Below are 18,678 nucleotides of genomic sequence, written 5' to 3'. Positions count from 1 at the left end.
ACTAACGCAAGACATTTTTGTAGGTAAAGGCTTTTGTAACGAGGCAGATCTACAATGACTTGTTTGGTGAATACAAGACCAGGTTCCGTGTTTTATGGAGAGCATCTCTCTCTCTCTCTCTCTCTCTCTCTTGCTATATATATATATATATATATATATATATATATATATATAGTGAAAGGCTCTCTCAAGGTCACAAGAACATTGGACCTCTAATACATAAGCATATTATCTATTGGAACTGCACTTCGAACTCTTCTCATCTGAACATAAGCATATTATCTATTGGAACTGCACTTCGAACTCTTCTCATCTGAGTCAAATGTGAGTCAAATTATTGACAAATCTGTTTGATTTGGTAAGTTTTCATATCCGCATAGAATAAAACAGTACTGAATACACTGGTAGCATGAAGTTAGTGCACATAAGCACTTGCTTTGGATCCTAAACACACCTGGGTATCTGTTCTCAAAATTCTTATTCTAAGTTCATGTTTTATGTGCTTAACTTTTTTCATGCAATTACATATGATGTACATGTAATTTAGATGATAATTAATTTGTTGAAACATTCAATATTCAGGAGTGTACTCTTTTTATTAACATGCTAATGTATTGAATTTAAGTGGATATCTCACTATTTAATTTAAAAATATGCTATTAGATTTGGACCTCCATTTTCTTTTTTAGGCTATGGTTCAAGTTCCAAAAACCAACTTTATTTGAGATCCAAATTAGATCTGTATGGTGATATAACCTAGACATTCACATATAACTTGCATCCAAATCTTTTTTTTTCATCTTGTTTTCCCACAATCCAAACCAATTGTGTGCATTGATCCATTTTGTTGGTGCAGATCCAATCTTTTGATCCATACTTGTTTTATCCATTGAGGATATATTGATGGCCCATATCCGGGTGTAGGTCTTGATAACTTTTCTTCAGAGAACATGGTTGTGATAATATGCTTATGTAGTACATACATGTTTAAGCTTGTTGAAATGAAGCAATTGTTCATTTATCAAACTGTAAAATAAGTGGCATGATCCGTTTCCTTGCTTCTTCTTTACACCTACAAGAAAGTCTACTTTCACAAATTCTCTTCAAGCAGCAGCTGGAATTATTGCCCACAAAGTGGCTGGTGATGTTTCCTTTACTATGAGGCAACTGATGAATCTTTCAAGCAGCTTTATGGGACAAAGAACAAGATATATATATATATATATATATATATATATATATATATATATATATATATATATATATATATATATATATCATAATAATTATAATAGCCATGACCTTTTCCATGGCTAACGGATCAGGGGCTGTAGCTGCTGCAAGCAACAGCCATGGTCTGAACCAAAGCCAAATATCGGAAGGGCTATTGCCACAACCACATTAGTCAACGGCTACAACAAGGACCATAGCTGAAAGTATTTTGAGCCACGGCTTTTAGGTTCATTGGCCACAGTTTTTCACTGTGGTTAATGACCATTTTGGTTGTAGCAATGAATCGATGGTACAAATCAAAGTCAGAGAACATGACAATAAACTGCTACTTCACTGGGTTATGAATCATGCTGTTCGAATTGGCTGACGGCTAGTTCAACATTGGTTAATGGTCATTCTTGACCCAAAAAAGAACAGAAAATACAAAAAAGGAAAGGAAAAACGAAATGCATAAAATCCTGTATATCTACCTCATGTGTGTGTGTCTGCATGCACACGCATAAACATGTACCTGATTATACATACAGTTGTGCATGCTTTATATGTGTGTGTGTGCGAGTGTACATGTGGGTGTATGTGTACTGATAATGCATAATATCTAGCAACTAAATATACAATCATACACATATTTATGGTGTAAGTGTATAAGTTGGATGCCTTTAATGCAAAGTTTATAGTTTCTTCTTATTTTAGGTGGATAGTTGTTAATTACAAGGTGTTTTTTTTGCGGTAGTTAACAAACCAATGTGTTGCATGTTCAATTACGCAAGGCAGGGATGGTCCTGCAGAAAATCCTTCTTACTAGTTTCAATAAAACTAGCTAGAGTTATAGTTATTATAGTTATATATATATATATATATATATATATATATATATATATATATATATATATATATACACATATATATACACACACACACACACACACACACACACTATATATATATATATATATATATATATATATGTATATATATATAACTATATGAGAAAGTGAGAGAGAGGGTAGGGGCGTGTTATCTTTTTTTTGTGTGAGCATGTTTATTTTTCTCGTTTGAACAACAGGAGAGACTTACTTCTCTTCAAGAAGCCAATAAAGGCGTTATCCTTGTAGTTTCGTCTATGTAAACGAAGAATCCATGTGCTTGATTAACAATCTCACAAAATCAACTGATGATTTATAAGATGTGAAGAATAGCATCAGACATCAAACATGAACTACTTTATACTTATTATTGTCTTATTGTATTTGGCTGATATAGAACTAGCCAGCAAACAGAGAGCTGTTTTTTGGTACGCACTTATTCTTGTCATATTGTATTCTTGTTAATTTTCTTTCTTTTCCCTAATTTAGTACCGTGCAGCTCGCTTGTCTTCTCTTTCATCTTTTGTAGGAAGAATTGTTATAAGCTTGCATAGTAAGGTGGTGCAAGAAACTGTTGGCATGTTCTGTTCCTTTTGTGACTGTCATCAGGGGCGGACCAAGAATTTTTCATGAGGAGGACCCAATTATAGTTCAAAATTTTGTCAGGAGCCGAAATATCATTTTTCAAAAATTTTAAGATAAATGAAATTTTTTAACATTTATATGTAATTTTTTCTAAATTTCTCTTTTTAGGAGGGGTGTGGGGCAGGGTCCTTGCCTGCCCCCCTTGCCTCCGCCCCTGACTGTGGTACCCAAATAGATGTGTGTTGTTTAATTCAAGAATTCTTGAGAACAAACAAGGTTTTTTTTTTTTTTTTTTTTCCTGAATTAGTTAATGAAAGGATGGGTTTCTTTACTAGGGCTTCGTTATGTTTGACAGAGTTTCTTGGCTACATTTTATGCCCTGTCCTCTCAATGTGGTGGAAGTTTCCAATGATCGTCTCCCCACCATCGTCAAAATATGAGAAGGAAAGCACCATCATCGATAAAGGTTCAACACATTGACAAGCTGTGGTTCACATGCTTCCAGATAATAAACGATCACACTAGTTGTCTCTTAACACAGGCAGCCCATTGAGCAATTGAACACAAGCAAACTCTGGGCGGAGCCAGAACTTTTTTTTGTCAGGATTTTTTTTTTTTTAAGGAGGGGCGAAGAGTACTTTAAAAAATTATATTGGAACCAAACAACATTTTTCAGAACTTTTACATAAACCAAAATAAAAGTTTTCAAAATTATAAGAATATATTTTTCTTTTTTTTCAAAATGTGAGGGAAGGCCATGGAAACTATGACCAATAGAGTCTAGTTCGCACAGAGTGATTGGCATGAAAGGTTGCTGGAGAAATTTGAATTGATTTCAAGAAGGGAATTCATAAAGGAAGCCATAATATAGTTCATACCATGTGCTAATTCACTATGTTAAGACAAAATGGTATGAACTATATTGTGGCTTTCTTTTATGAGTTCCATGTCATGTCCCGAGCAAAGCCCTCTCGACTGTCACGCTTCGTTTTGGGAGTGACTTGTCGATTCTCTTTGCACAAAGTGGCACATAACATGGGCTGCTTCAACAGGGGATAGTCGATCGTCGATTTTCACTTCTCCTGAGGGGTTGGCAGCCAATGTAAAAGCGATCGATCTGTTTTCATCCTAGCTGAAACATATAGATTGAATTTCTATTGGTGATATGATCTAGTGCCTCTATCTGGAAAAGACAACACATCACAAATATATAGTGGACTGTGGCCTCTACAGCTTGAAAGGCTCATCACTCATTAATAGAAATCCTACTTCATTTTGCTTTTTTTTTTTTTTTTTTACTTAGAATTTTCTCGCACTTGCAGGTAAGAGAATTGATGGGCCAATAAAGATATCACCTGTTGACTCGAATTGCTGCATTTCTTTTCAGTTTTCTCTTTTCAATATTCTTTACATATTCTTGACAAATAGCCAATTGGAGATCATTCTATTTAGTTTTTACTTTAAACAAGAAAAAATGAGTAACTTAATTCATTTTAAACTGTTTTGCTTTCAATAAAATGGATCAGCACCATACAAAAGAAAAAGAAAACCTGAAGTGTTGTACAAAGAACACAAATCTATCCTGTTTGTAGTACTATTGGATTCTACCATCCTGATGTCCCATACTCCAAATGGAAAGATGGCCAGAGGATTTTAGCTTCCCTTGTTTCTACGACTGGGAAGTAATAATTACTAAAATTTCAAAATAAATAATTCTATCTTACAAATGCATAAAAAAGCTAAAATAGATATATTGAATAAAATGGATGAACCAGTTGCTGGGAAGCAGAGATCTCTAATTTGTTTTGTGGATAAAATTATTGTAGAATAATTTTGAGGGAAAAATCATTATTTTTAATTTTTAATTTTGGGCCAATTATCATAAGGCAGAACAGGAAAACTTTTGATCCCAAATTTTTAAAAAGGGCCTGTTACCTTTCGTTTTTCTGAGGCGAAATATTGCGTTGCAAAATGTTAGTTTGGAGGGATAATCTACCAACAAGTGGCGTCAATCAACCCCAAATTCAATTATCCAATATTCTTTTCTGGCCCTTTCTGTGAGGCAGGCCATCACCTTGTCAATATTGATGGTCGTGTGCTTATCTGCTCTGCTAACTCATCCCCAGACAAAACATTAAACATGATAATACTCCACAGTCCATCCTACATCAACTAGTATGAGATGGCGTTAGAAAGATTGGGGAGTCCGGTAGACCAATACTTTAAAGACACTTGTTCATATGTTATTGATCTTTGGGATAACAGTACTGTAGGCACTGAAGAAAGCCATCAGCTATATGAAAACCAGCTACAGATCTTCCTGCTCCATCAAATAAATGCAAATGGTTTCTGCCAGTTTGGAGTCCCAAATCTCTGTTACTACGTGTTAACACGCTAATCTTTCTTATAATTGACCTTTTGTGATGTTATGAAGTACGTCTATTTTATATTTGTCAAATTTAGAAACAAAAATTGTTACAATCAAGTGCCTAGAATATGGGGTGCAGCTGGCGTTGTCCTAAAAGTGCAGCGGCTTTGTTGTTTAATTTAGGGGAAAAAAAGACAAAGCATCTGGATGCATGTGACAGCCATTTCGTCTCAAAGACTTATACACATATGAGGGTAATGGGTAGTTTAATAGCAGAGACAATTTGTAAGTGTTTCATGAATCTATCTTAATGATGGAAATAGATTCAAAAAATAATATTTGTGATGTCTTGAACCTATCTCAATTTTTGAGGCAAATTTATAAGACATTTATAAAGTATTTTTGTTGCCAAAAGACCTTTAATGAACTGTTTGACAAAATAGTAATATTCTGTTACTGTTCTATGAACCTACTATTAAAAAATGGAGTATATTCATAAAACGCCATTACATGTATTCCATAAATTTGCTCTATTTTTTTGGGACTATTGCACCATTTTTTTGAGTTAGATTCACAAGACAAAGACAATATATTATTGTTGCCAAACTACTGGAATTCATGCTAATTCAGGGATACTCACAAAGTGTTTATATTACCAAAAGACCTTTAATGAACTGTTTGACACAATAGTAACGTTCTATTACTGGTGTTTCATGAATTTGCCTATTGTTTTGGTACAATTACACCATTTTTTTGAGGCAAATTCATAAGACAAAGACAATATATTATTGTTGCCAAACGACTGGAATTCATACTAATCCATTCTAACCAAGTTGTACATTATTCGCCAAACACTACTCTCAAGCAACAAATCCTTTGCAGGAAGAGGGCAATTGGTTGGAGATTCTTTTCTTTCTTGTCCTTATTGTTTGACTTTTAAAACGTTTCCTAGTTGCCGTTGTTAACGCTGCTCAAGCTAGAAGGCGCCGTTCAACTTTTTTTTCTTGTTGTTGACGCCAGTCACTTGGAGTGAAAAGTTTTAATCATTGAGACTTCTAGGAACTATGTTATCAAAGCGATATGGCCCACAACATGTTGGTGTTGCACGAATAGAAGGCACAAGAAGCACGCCTTCACATGGGCCTGTTAGGCAGTTGGCAATTATAGAGCAACAAACCCTTCACAGAAAACAGATATAAATATTGAAGCTTGAGTTGCTTACAGAATTCAGCTTCTGCCATCAGCTAGATCTCATTAGATTATCTCAAAGAAAAAGATTCACCCAATAGTTCCGAGCTTCCTTTTGCAAAATCTAGTGCAGCATACATGGCAATGTTTAAGAATGCTGCCCGTAACTTCCACAAGAAACTCACTCGTTCAAGGGAAGACGTGAAGGAGGGTCACTTCGCTGTATTGGCCATGCATGAAGGCTATTCGAAGAGGTTTGTGGTGCCATTGAGTTACTTGAGCCATCCTGCTTTCATAAGGCTGCTAGAAGAAGCCGAGGAGGAGTATGGCTTTTACCAGCAAAGCATCCTCACGGTCCCTTGCCATCCAAGTGAACTAGAGAACATCTTGGCAGGACAATGGAAGAAAGAAAGGCGAATTTCATCTCCGTGGTAGGAGATGAAATTACTGCTGCAGGAAAGAAAGGGCGATCTTGGTCTATTTGACTAACATTTTTTTGTCAGACATTTTGTATCTTACGTAGATGATGGGAGCGCTGAATTTGATCTTGCATATTAGAAGAATTAGTATTATTGTTTGTGAATAATTATTTTTTAAGTATCTGCCTTCTTCCATATTTACCCAATACTGATGAATTCAAAATGGACTTCAACCTGGAAATAGTAACCGTGAATGCCGCAGCTTATAAAGAAATTACATCAGAGTCATCGATCGATTGTTTGTTTCTTTCTGTTTATCTTTGGTGCTTGAAGATGGATAGTCGTTTGCCGGCGCCTCTCTGGCTTTTGTATCAAGTAAGATAAGTTAAGATGTTGGAACTAATTTTGCCAATTTGCAGCTTTATGGCTGAAGTATTCCCTGTCTTAAGTAGGCACTAGGGTCACTTTTAAGAGTTTTATGACTAGCACGCATGCAAATATCTCTATAAAATCCGTTGATGTAAACTTACAAATATGCTAACATGGTTTGTCTTAATTTAGCGAAGATTTAAGGGAATTGAGATGGTAAGAGTACCACTAACAGAACTGCTAAGATAAAGGAAGGGCTCCTCTAATTTTCATGTCCAGCTCCACTCATCCACACATCCAACAGTTTCAACTTGTTAAACGACTTATTATGAATATGGCCCAATTGATTTTGTCAAAGTGGATGCGTGGCTAGATCTTAAGCTAGCCTTCATGTTCTAGATTTGGATATATATATATATATATATATGTCCAGAAAAACTCATGTTCAATGTAGTAAACATTAAATAAATGGGTTTGTTTAACATCCGCAGCGGTAATCTAAGATCTCTAAGATCTCAAATCTATGGATTTAAGATCAACCCTCCCCCTCATCCAACCTTAAATCAATGGTTTTTAACATGTAGCATTGTTTTAAACACAACCTAAATGATTTCATTTTGCATGTTCTGATTCTGCTCATCCACACCTTCAGCAATGCTCGACGGTTCCGATAGACTTGCTCATTCACTTGTTCTGAGTGTGCATGGTCGATTTAGTTTTTCAAAAATGGATGGCTCTGAAGCCTTTGATTCTAGATTCGGTGGGTCAATAGCTAATATATATGAAGTACCGATCCTAGGCCAGCCAGAAGTTAGTACTTTTTTTTTCATTAATCAAGCAATTCATAGAAATTAATCACATGCGCTTTCTTCATTCCAGCACCACCAAATTAATCAAATATTCAAGACAATAATCACAATCGTTTCATTGAGCTGACTAAACAAAACTTTCAAAGTTTATGTCATGGTATTAATGTCGTTAGATCCAAGTGCCTGGCAGGGGTGGAGGCAGTTGTGGATAACATGTGGGCAACTGCCCATACAGAGAAAACCAAAAAACTACTTATTTTTGTATTGCCACCTTAAGAAAATTTTTCTAATTTATGGGTTGATGCCCCTTAAAATTTTTAAAAATTTACAATTAGTATCCCTTAACCAGAAATTTTTGGCTCCGGTAGAGAGAGGGATAATTTTGAGACACCAAACTATAAACCCACTAGAACATGAGGATGGGGCGTTCAACCAACACTTTTGAATATGTGGGTACCTTCCTATTAATGGGCGGCCAGAAGGCAAGCGAGTACAAATTTTCTAAACGCGACCCACTTTCCAAACGTTGCAGTATATAAACCACAAGATTCAATGGACTGTATGAGCCAAAATCTATGCATTTCTTAAAGATAAGAAGTTCCACATGGCATTCAAGAATTCAATTTCAGATTGAAAGAATCAGGAACAAGATGGATTAAGATAGCGTCAACAAGTTGAAGTAGCATGAGCTCCACAACTGTCGGTAGTACTGCTTGGTACACAACTTTGTGATATAATAGAAACATCTAAATGAAGAATTTTTATTTGAGGCTGTTAGGCTGGGCATCGAGTCGAGTACCCAACGGGTATCTGATACTCAACCCAATCGAGCTCGAGTTCGGGCCTAAAAAAAAATGACCGGGGTCTGCTTGATAACCTACCGAGCTGGCCTGATAACCTATCGAGCCGGCTCGGGTTGGCTCAACAGGGCTCCATTCGGCCTAATATCTTTTTAATATTATTTTTATTTTAATAATTATATATATTTTATTATTAATAATATATTTTATATTAATTTTTTTATTTTATATTTAACAAAATATTTTTTATTTTAAGTGGGCTGGACCGAACCTAACCTCAGGTTTCAAAGTTGTCACGCCGAACGAGAGCTCAGGTTTCAGGCCAAGCCCGGTCAGACTTACCCACCACACCCCATTAAAAGTAACATTGGAAAAAAATGAGCATGCTTTGTGTTTTATATATATATATATATATATATATATATAACCAGCTTTAATTTGTACGCTGTTATAATTATGTTAATGTTTAATATTTTTCTCACATATTATAAACAAGATAACGCTTTAATTAAATCTGAAGGTCGTGGACATGAATGGTAGGCCCAGAGAGTAGGCAGGAACCATACCTGTGTGTCTTTGCCGAAATTATCAGTGAACGCGTACTTGAAGGGTCGGTTGTCATAGATACATACGGCTGTTTCGTGATGCAGCCATGAATGGTCGCTTTCGCCATGGCCAGCTAGCCAGCCAGTACCGCCAGGCCTAATTTGAAAGTCGTGGGTGGCTTTTGCGTCGGTTGGCACAAGGCAGAAGAAACGACAGCACACAAATATTATATTTTTATCCTTTCAATGCAACTTGCAGTTCAACTGCCAACCCAAAGCTTTTTTTTTTTTAATGTTGCTTTTGATTGCCCCGGCCTTAAGTTCCTGCGCTGATTTCAGATCCTTGGATCTTAGATCCATGGATTTTAAAATCAGTGGTTATAAAAAACCACGCTTGAAACCATCCACAGATCTCTATCTCTCTCTCTCCCCATTCGTTCTGCCTGCAGAGGGTTTCAATTGGTGAAAACCCCCCCCCCTCTCTCTCTTGTGTGTGTTAGATATGGTGGGTTTTTGGCATAAGGCTTTGACTCGCTAAATACTCTCCCAAACAAACCTATGCAAAGAGTGAGTGTGACAATGGAGTTTCTCTTTTTATGTCTTTTGGTTTCTGCAAAAGAAACTTTAAGTTTGAGTATTGAAACATGCTCTGATGTCACTATAACAACGACACAATTTACTTCTACACCGGGCATGAGTTCATAATTCGACAAATCCTAACTCACTCCTTATCAGTTTTAATTACAAATCAAAACATGATAGAAACCAAAACAACCAACCACTTAACAACTCATTTCATAAGTCATTGAAGATCTCTCACAATTTTTAATATGAAAATAAACTTTGAAAGTGTCATAAGCGGAAAGCGAGAAAATGCTAAAACAAGAAACGTCTAATAATGCAATGAATATATAGTAAGAGCTAGCAAGTAAGTCTGTAGGCTGTCAATAAACTTCATCCTTATTATCACTACTAGGTTTCACAATTCCCAAGATTACAAAATTATAAAAACACTAAAACAAATATAGCTATTGGCTACGTCCTTTATCGTGGCCACTAATAAGTAGGCTGTTGGCAACAGCCTACACCTTAGCGATTTCTAGTGTTGTCGTTGGCGTAGGTCTTGTGCCCAAAAATCATCGGGCTAGGGATTAGGTTTTTGGCCACAGCTACCATTTTCATTGGCCATCACATAAGCCTTTGCCAAAAATGTTTTTGGCACACCCCATGTTGACATTAGCTACATCAAAAAACCATGGCTAATAAACCCTTCCATACATCATCACCATACATACATACATACATGTATATATCTATATATATATATATATATATATATATATATATATATATATATATATATATATATATATATATATATATATAATAATAATAATAATAATAATAATAATAATAATAATAATGAAAAAAATTTAAAAATTTTGAAATTTAATGAAGGAAAAAATATCTAACAATGTGCCTAGTTATATAAAATGTATACAAAACAAAAGATTTATACAATATCCAAAGATATGAAGTTTTGTAGCATCAAAATAAGCCTCAATCTCATTTGGCAAGTATAAAATTCATCTGTCATTATTCTTTGTGCAATGTCCAAGTGATCAAAAGTCTGTATTGGATGCAACTTCAAGCATCTCTCGAATCCTAGAGTGAAAGAAAACATGAGTAATCAAGAACATAATTCAACAATGAATGCAATATTCAACAAAGTCAAAAAAATGATGGAAAAATTCACAACGACAGAAAATATCAATGTGGCTCTTTCTTTGAGTATCACGAAATTGCAAGTTGCATCAAGATCTCATATCAGTTTCTTTTGAACTGTTTCACATGCACAGCAAAGTTGAAAAACGTATTAGAAAACAGAGTATAATACGATGAACAATTGCTTGGAAGTTGGAATGTACATTATAAAATATAAAATGCATTTAGGAATAACAGCAACAAAGGTATAACCTTAAAAAGTTAAGATGTTAGCTTGTTAAACTGGCAAGATAAGCAAGTAACTATAAGTTAGCATACAACACCATCCACACTATACAAATCAATGCAGAATAGCAGTAACATCCATTGTTAGTATATACAAGGTTAATTTCAAATCGGAGAAGAATTCTTTCAAGAGGCCATGGATATTGGCAAAACCAAATATCTGCACAATTTCAGGATCAGAAATAGTTATACACAGAGTTCACCAAGTTCCATCAATGAGGAAGACCGAGGCGTTGAAATTCAAATACTGCAGGAACAGGGGTAGGAGCCAGACCTTCATTATTAGCATTCAAAGCCTTAGAAGTAAGCCGTTCAACTATTGGAGGCACAGCATCAGCGATTCAACTATAGTTGCTATCCACCTAACAAAGCAAAGAAAATGAAGTTAGATATTGAAAGATGCAATAACCGTAAGTACTGTTTTGACAAGATCAACAGAAACTACCAGAGTTCGTTGAAGCATGTAGAGTACACCTGCAAGTACTAGAACTCCAACAATGATTTGTTGGATATTTGGGTCATTATTTACTGTCAACAGGTTGATGCTATGGGAATATAGTGGAGCCAAATTATAAACTCACCACGTAGAGGAGAATAAGACGCTCTTGCGACCTTGTTATAACAGACAAGTTTAGGCCTGTTTATTCCAATTGATTTTCTTTTTCATTCACAGTTTATTGTTTCTACAATATTAGTTGTATTTCTCACAAAAGCTTCATAAATTTCTAAGTCCTTGCACAGAGAAAATGACCCGTCATTTTACAGATATCAGACACGAAACAGATCTGGCCTCTATTTTACACCTCATATGGAGTTGATGCAGAACCCTATGAAGAAAATGAAAGAAAAAGCTAATCTAGCACCTTGAGAATAGATGTATGACAACAAAAGGAGATGATGGTAGTGAAGATTAGTGGCATATTCAGATTTTAATAAAAAAATGTTTCCGCCTAAAGAGATGCATGAACATCATGATAGGAAAGGTTTCTGGGAGAGACAAGTTATGCCCCAACATTCGTCAGTTAGAGGCAGGGGAATTAGTGTGGTCCAGCCATTAGGCTAACTCTTTCCACCTCATCACACAAAAAAGCAAAGCAATAAAAAGTTTTATCAAGAACAATAATAGCAACATAAGCTTGCTAAGAGAGATCAAGGGTTCCATGGAAGAAGAATTCTCGGGCGTTGTATTGATAAGCTTCTTTCCTTTATTTGACTCCATATGAACGAAAGGGGATTCTAATCAAACGGCTACATACACTTTCTTTTCTTATACATGTTTTATTAGTATATTGGTTCAGTTGGTGGAGTACTAAAGTCCATTGTCTGCCTCCTAAGCTGTCTGGTGGTCCTGATTTTCAAGTCCAGACCCACTTTACTAAATGATCTGACAGGGGTTTAGAGCCAAATGCAAAGCCAGCTTCTGTGTTACCTTTGCTAACCTTAGTAATGTTTGCACCTATAAGAATAAGTAAATATTAGTGAAAATTTGTGTACAATTAAAATGTTAAATGTGATGAAATTGAAATTTAAACGTACATGTTTTCAATTTCACGTATGGATGATCTACGAAGTTGATGTCTTATTTATCTAATATGTTGTCTTCATTAACCATTAAAAATACATAAATACAATAATATTTTAGTCTAAAGTTCACTAGGTGAAGGCATTTACCGATGAAATGAGTAAATTCATTCACAATTAAATAATATGTATTGGTGTGCCTGTTGCAATGTGTTGTCATCAAAAGCAATAGCATCAACCTTTCCCAGTATGCGGCCTTTTCTCAATTCTACTGTTATTCCTTCATTTACTTCTATAGTAACATCATCGTTCATGTGTGGATGATTAAACCATGTCTCTACATTATGCAAGTACCCAACACAAAATTCCCTATATGAGATGGTTGATGTCATGGTGAACAACATAAGATCCTCTTAATAGCAAATAAGGCATATAAGGATGTCTGCACAAGAAAATCTTGCATACCTCTAGTTGATACTACACTTTATAGAAATGCAACCAGGCAAATGGATAGATCTTTAAGATCATGTACGCGTGCATAAATAGAATTCAGTTACTATGGTTCTAATAGATTGATAGCTTACAGTGATTTTGCTTCTCAAACAGACTTACTAGCTTCTCACTATTCACTAAAGAACATGAGAAGACATGAGAAAGATGGCAGAACTTGAAAAAAAAAAAACATGAGAAGACATTTGCAACTATAAAATAACTTGAAGAAGATGTAATCTCTCTCCCTATCTGCAATCACTGGCACCCTTTTCTTTATAGAAACACAGCTAAACTAGAAGGAGACTAACATGGTTGGCTGTCCTCAGTTGGTCTACAGGCTACAGCCAGGCCTTTGCTCTTTCTCGGATTGTCTATTTTGAGCTCAAGCTCCCTTGAAAGGTCCAGTAAGCTTCTGATAAGCTGAAACATGCCCATTTATGACCCAAGTTTGTATCATCGAAGCCAGCCCATGCAAGGTGCTAGAGATCTTTATCTCTGAATTTCAAGTATTGTAGTTGACCCTTTATATTTCATTTGGTTTCTGTTTCTCGTAAGGCTTATTTCTGGTTCACTTAGGATGGTGGTTCCCTCTAACGCCTTGTTGGAGGTGCCTCTAATTTTGGGTTGCTCCTAGTAATATTGAAATCTCTCCCTACTCTCTCTCTCAATCTCTATGTGCCAGATCGAGAATTGACAGTTCTTCAGCTAAACCCTTAAATAGCCTATTTGGTTTAATAGATCCACTAGTGATCGATCCACATCCTCTAAGGTGGTCCCCTTCAACTAAATGGGCCTTCTCAATCTATTGCCAAGGTAGAAAGCTGTTTCAATTATGTGAAAAGGAGACAAAGTCAAAAAAGGTTAGGAAGATATGGCAGACCCACCTTGAAGATCATACAACATCCTGCATAAGTAATTTCTAATGTTTCATTTCTGTCAAATGGTCCCCGTGCAAAAACAATAGAACTCGACGAGAAGTAATATTCATACATTGATATTTGTAGGTATCAATAGTCATTATCATTGTTGGGATTGCATATGCCTTTAAAAACAAAGATGACAAAAGATAAAAGGCAAGTCTACATGCATGTTAGTTGATGCAATAGTAGTTTCTATGTGTCAGACATGTAATAGTGTTAGCTGCCACAAAGCACAAAAATAAAGGGTTTGCTTTATGGTGTGGAATATATATGTGGATTGGTTCTCCAATCGCTACCCTGATAGAAGAAGTGGGAGTAGAAGCTTATGTCCCTTTTGATCAAGTGCATGCTTCTGCAATTTAGTGAGTCATGTTCAAGTAGTATGTACTGTTGTCTCAAACGGCGTAGTGCAACCGATCAGTTCACATCCAAGGGGTACGAGGTCTGAATCCTATGACTGATACCAGATTCTGGTGCATTATTCCTTCAGGCAGCAATCCATGGCAATCATGGCACTCGAGTTGAAGGGTCTACCTTTTGTTCATCTACACCCCAAGGAGGCCAGAACCTTGGAGGCATAAGATTATGACTTTGGAGGTTTCACACCAAATGCAGTTTTCCTTAAGAAATGTTACAAAAAAAGTACTACACATGATTTATCGATGTGTTACAGTGTTAATGATTTGATGCATTTCATAATTCGTTAAGGCCTTGCCCAAGTAGCCCAATCGAAACTTTGTTCTCTTGGGTACTCGGTCTACATAGCTTAATTTCTTGTCGTGCTAATGAATGAAACACAAAATATTATCAAATTTAGAAAAGTGCGTCTTAATATGTTGCTAGACAGGATGATCAATGATTTATGAGTTCTTGATTGGCCATCTTTTCTCATTCTACATGTGTACCAAACTTATGCAGTTGGCTCTAAAATGGTTGCCATTAATTTCGATCAATCAATCTATCGAACTTCCATTACTTTGGATTTATTAATGAATACTTATATTAAATGATAAGGAAAATACACAATTTCATATCACATGTTAATATTGCTATTTTTCACTGTAATTAAAGCTTGGAATTTGCCTTGTGCTTTAGTGGGTTTCTTTAAAACTGATACATTTAATATTGACTGCAAAACTGGTAGCCAGATGAGAATAACAAAGTACAGCACAGGCAATGAAGATTGACTGTGCATATTTTGCATTCTTGAAACTAACTCTTTGTTGCCTCTACCTAGGCCTGAACATGAGCCGAGATGAGGTCCAGCTCAAGCTCGGTTCTATACCTAAAATAATTGTGTCGACCTTGGTCCAAACTCAATAAATTAGGCCCAAACTCAACTTGATAATATATAAAGGAGCTCAATTCTGCCTATAGGGCATGTTTGTCTTGCTGACACCACCAACAAAAATGTGAAAGTCTAATATCCTCCCTAGCTGCCAAGTTTCTATTTGTTAGAACCTTGCTCATTAATAGAAGCAGGAGACTCATCACAGAATATGATAGGATTCAATTGGTAGGATGGAAGGAGAAAAGTCTCTCTTAGAAAGTTTCTTTTTTTTTTTCTAGACATTCATTACAGGTGAGGAGAAAAATCTTCTCCTAAACAAACAAGCTTGACTGCCTGAATGAGAATGGTTTAGGAAAAGCTTGGCTGCCTGAATGAAAATGGGGACCATACATATACAAGTTAGTAGCACAATAAAACAAATAAGAGGAGTGGAGAGAGAGTGAATAGACGGGGCAGCAGAGTCACCCAGCAGTAGACAAAGGACGGTGCCGTAGCCGAATAGCAAAGTGGACATCCCCCTACACAAGGCATGCCACAGACTCCGACGATGAGAAAGTGCCCTTGAAGACCCTATTGTTGCGCTCTTCCCAAATGCGCTACCAAGAGGAAATGAGTCACAACCTCCATGAGGAGGCAAGAAGGACAAAAGAGGAAAAAAATGCAAATGGAGGGTGAGTTCGGAAGGTTACTAACAAAGGAAGGTCATGCAGAGGCAAAAACACTATAGAAGAAAAGACATAAGGTAAAAAGGAGAACCTAAGATTCAACTGCGGTAAGACAGAGGGGACATTGGTTAGCTAAACTAATACCAACGCGCTGTAGATAGTCAAAAGTATTGATATGACCAGCAAAAAGAAGATAGACAAAAATAATGACACGAGGAGAGGGACCAGGGGACCAAAGGGACCGGGGGCGGAGCAACGCAAAGGAAGAACCAAAGGAGGCTAGATAACAAGAAGAAAAAGTGAAATCACAGGACGGCGAAAGAGGCCAAGATGGGGGGGGGGGGGAGCTGAGGGAGGTTAGCAAGGTGGAGGAAAAAGGGAAGGGCAGAAAGTAGACCGCACCAAAAGTGTGAAAGAGATGTGTGAGAGATGAAAATATTTTAATCACTTGGGAAAGACATGTCATATTTGGAACAAATGAAATGGGAGATGAGAAAAAACTCAATTGCCAAACGCCACCACAAAAAACATAAGAAGGACTCACACGCCCGATTAAGGTTGGTAACCCCAGCACCCCTAAAAAGATGCAGAAGGACAACCACATCCCAACACGCAAGACAATCTGAAGGGCAATCATCATCCCAAATAAAGTTACGAATGATTTTACCAAACCTTCTCAGTACAACCACAGGAGGTCGAAATACCAACAAGGCATGAAGGGAGACAGACACAAGATAATGTTTAGCAAAGGTAATACGTCTTGGGAGGAAAAGCAGCTTTCCCTCCCAACAATGGAGGCGACCCAACAACTTCTGCTCCACTCCATCCCAAAATAAGGGCACAGGAGGCGACAACGTAATCTGAAGACCCAAGTAGTCCATGGGCAGGTTAGTATCCTTACACTCAAAACAAGCTTCCACAAGAAGCACTGTCACCGGATCCGCGTGAATAAGAGAAATGTGACACTTGGAGGGATCTATAGAAAGACCAGAGAAGAGCTCAAAAAACGCGAAGGATGAGCCATGTTCTCACAATTTATTGGTGAGAAGCAATGCCAAAGAGGAGAAAATCGTCAGCATATTGGAGGGTGGAGAAGGCCTGCAAGTGGGGGAGTGAATGTGGAGTGATGAAGCCAACGAGCACCGCTTGACGAAATAAGGCAGAAAAACACTCGACAAATAAGTTGAAAAGCAATGGTGATAGCGGACAACCCTGACGGAGGCCACGACCGAGACAGAAGAATTCGCCATACATCCCACTAAAGGAGACCGCAAGCTGGGCCCCAATGACATGCAAGAGGATCCACTGATGAAACGAGATACCAAAAGCTAAGCGAGTGAGAAGGTCATATAGGAACTCCCAACCAACCGAATCGAATGCCTTGAAAATGTCCAACTTAAGGATGAATGAGGGAAAATGCAAACATTAGAGGGAATGAACAACCTCGTTGGCTAGGACAACAACGTCATACAAACGCCGACCCTTGATAAACGCAACCGAAAAGGGGTTGATGATAAAAGGCATAACAGGCGCAAGCTACATTGAAAGCAACTTGGTGATAAACTTGTTGGGAGTGCCTAAGATGGAGATCGGGCAAAAGTGGCAGACGTCTGTAGGGCTAGGATGCTTAGGCACCAAAACGCAGGTAGCCTGGTTAAACTCCTTAAGAAATACAAAGTTGGAGGCAAATTCATTACAAAACTCGAACACATCAATGCTACAAGCCTCTCAAAAGGTGTGAAAAAACTCAATAGGAAAACCATCAATGCTAGGCACCTTACCTGAGTCGAGGGTCCAAACAGCATTCTTGATTTCTTGGTGTAGGAAGGGCCGCTCAAGAGTGATCACGCATGAGACCGAGAGGGATGAGAGGTGAATGTCAGGCAGCGGGGCATGAAAGCGAAGAGGTTTATAGTAGAAATCACGGAAATGATCAGTCAAAGCCAGGAGGATGTCATCACCAAGAAATTCTTTGTCCCCAATAACCATGGATTGGAGCAACGCCTGACGGGGTCTCTGAGAGGCGGCCAAGTGAAAGAATCGAGAATTTTGGTCTCCATGCGAAGGCTAACCCAACCTAGAACGTTGCTACCAGTGGATGGATTCCCTAATCCGCCACTCCTGACTAAGACAATGGAGACAAAGGAGATGGGAAGACTGATTCATCGAAAAAATGTCAGATGACTGAAGGGACAGGAGCTCCTCATCTCAAACGGTCACCTCAAAAAATTTTCCGCTCCAAAAAATATGCTTCAAGGCAATAACCTCCCACCTGATGCGATGCAGCTTACGCGAGAGCCTAAAATCAGCCCATCTATCATTGACAGTGCGAGCCCACCACCTAAGGACAACATCAATAAAGGACTCATCTCGGAGCCACCAATGTTCAAAGTGGAATCGGGTGCACCCGGTTCCAGCCCTACCCCGAAGAAGTGAAAGTAACAGTGGAACATGATCAGACAAATGCCGCGGTCCTAAGACCAAGGATGACGACGGAAGAACAGAGAACAACTCAGGCGAGAGGAAGACATGGTCTAGCCACCGAAGAATGGGAGGATCTCTATTGTTGGACCAAGTAAACTTCCTATTATTCAAAG

At 37.4% G+C, this 18,678-nt stretch overlaps 1 protein-coding gene across 1 annotated transcript; it reads left to right on the top strand.

Moving 5' to 3' along the window:
• The first annotated feature begins 6,378 nt into the window (after positions 1-6,378).
• Positions 6,379-6,675, top strand: LOC116265246 (auxin-responsive protein SAUR32). The gene has a single exon (XM_031645806.1). The coding sequence runs from the start codon at positions 6,379-6,381 to the stop codon at positions 6,673-6,675; it is 297 nt and encodes a 98-aa protein (XP_031501666.1).
• Positions 6,676-18,678: the final 12,003 nt, after the last annotated feature.

Source organism: Nymphaea colorata, chromosome 12 (genome assembly GCF_008831285.2).
Source record: "Nymphaea colorata isolate Beijing-Zhang1983 chromosome 12, ASM883128v2, whole genome shotgun sequence".
In the NCBI taxonomy this organism is placed as follows: Eukaryota; Viridiplantae; Streptophyta; class Magnoliopsida; order Nymphaeales; family Nymphaeaceae; genus Nymphaea; species Nymphaea colorata.
Note: the sequence above shows the minus strand (reverse complement) of the source record. Positions and strands in the feature narration are given on the sequence as shown.

What these genes read in the sequence shown, in the direction of transcription:
- LOC116265246 (XM_031645806.1), top strand. Translation starts at nt 6,379, where the DNA reads ATGGCAATGTTTAAGAATGCTGCCCGTAACTTCCACAAGAAACTCACT.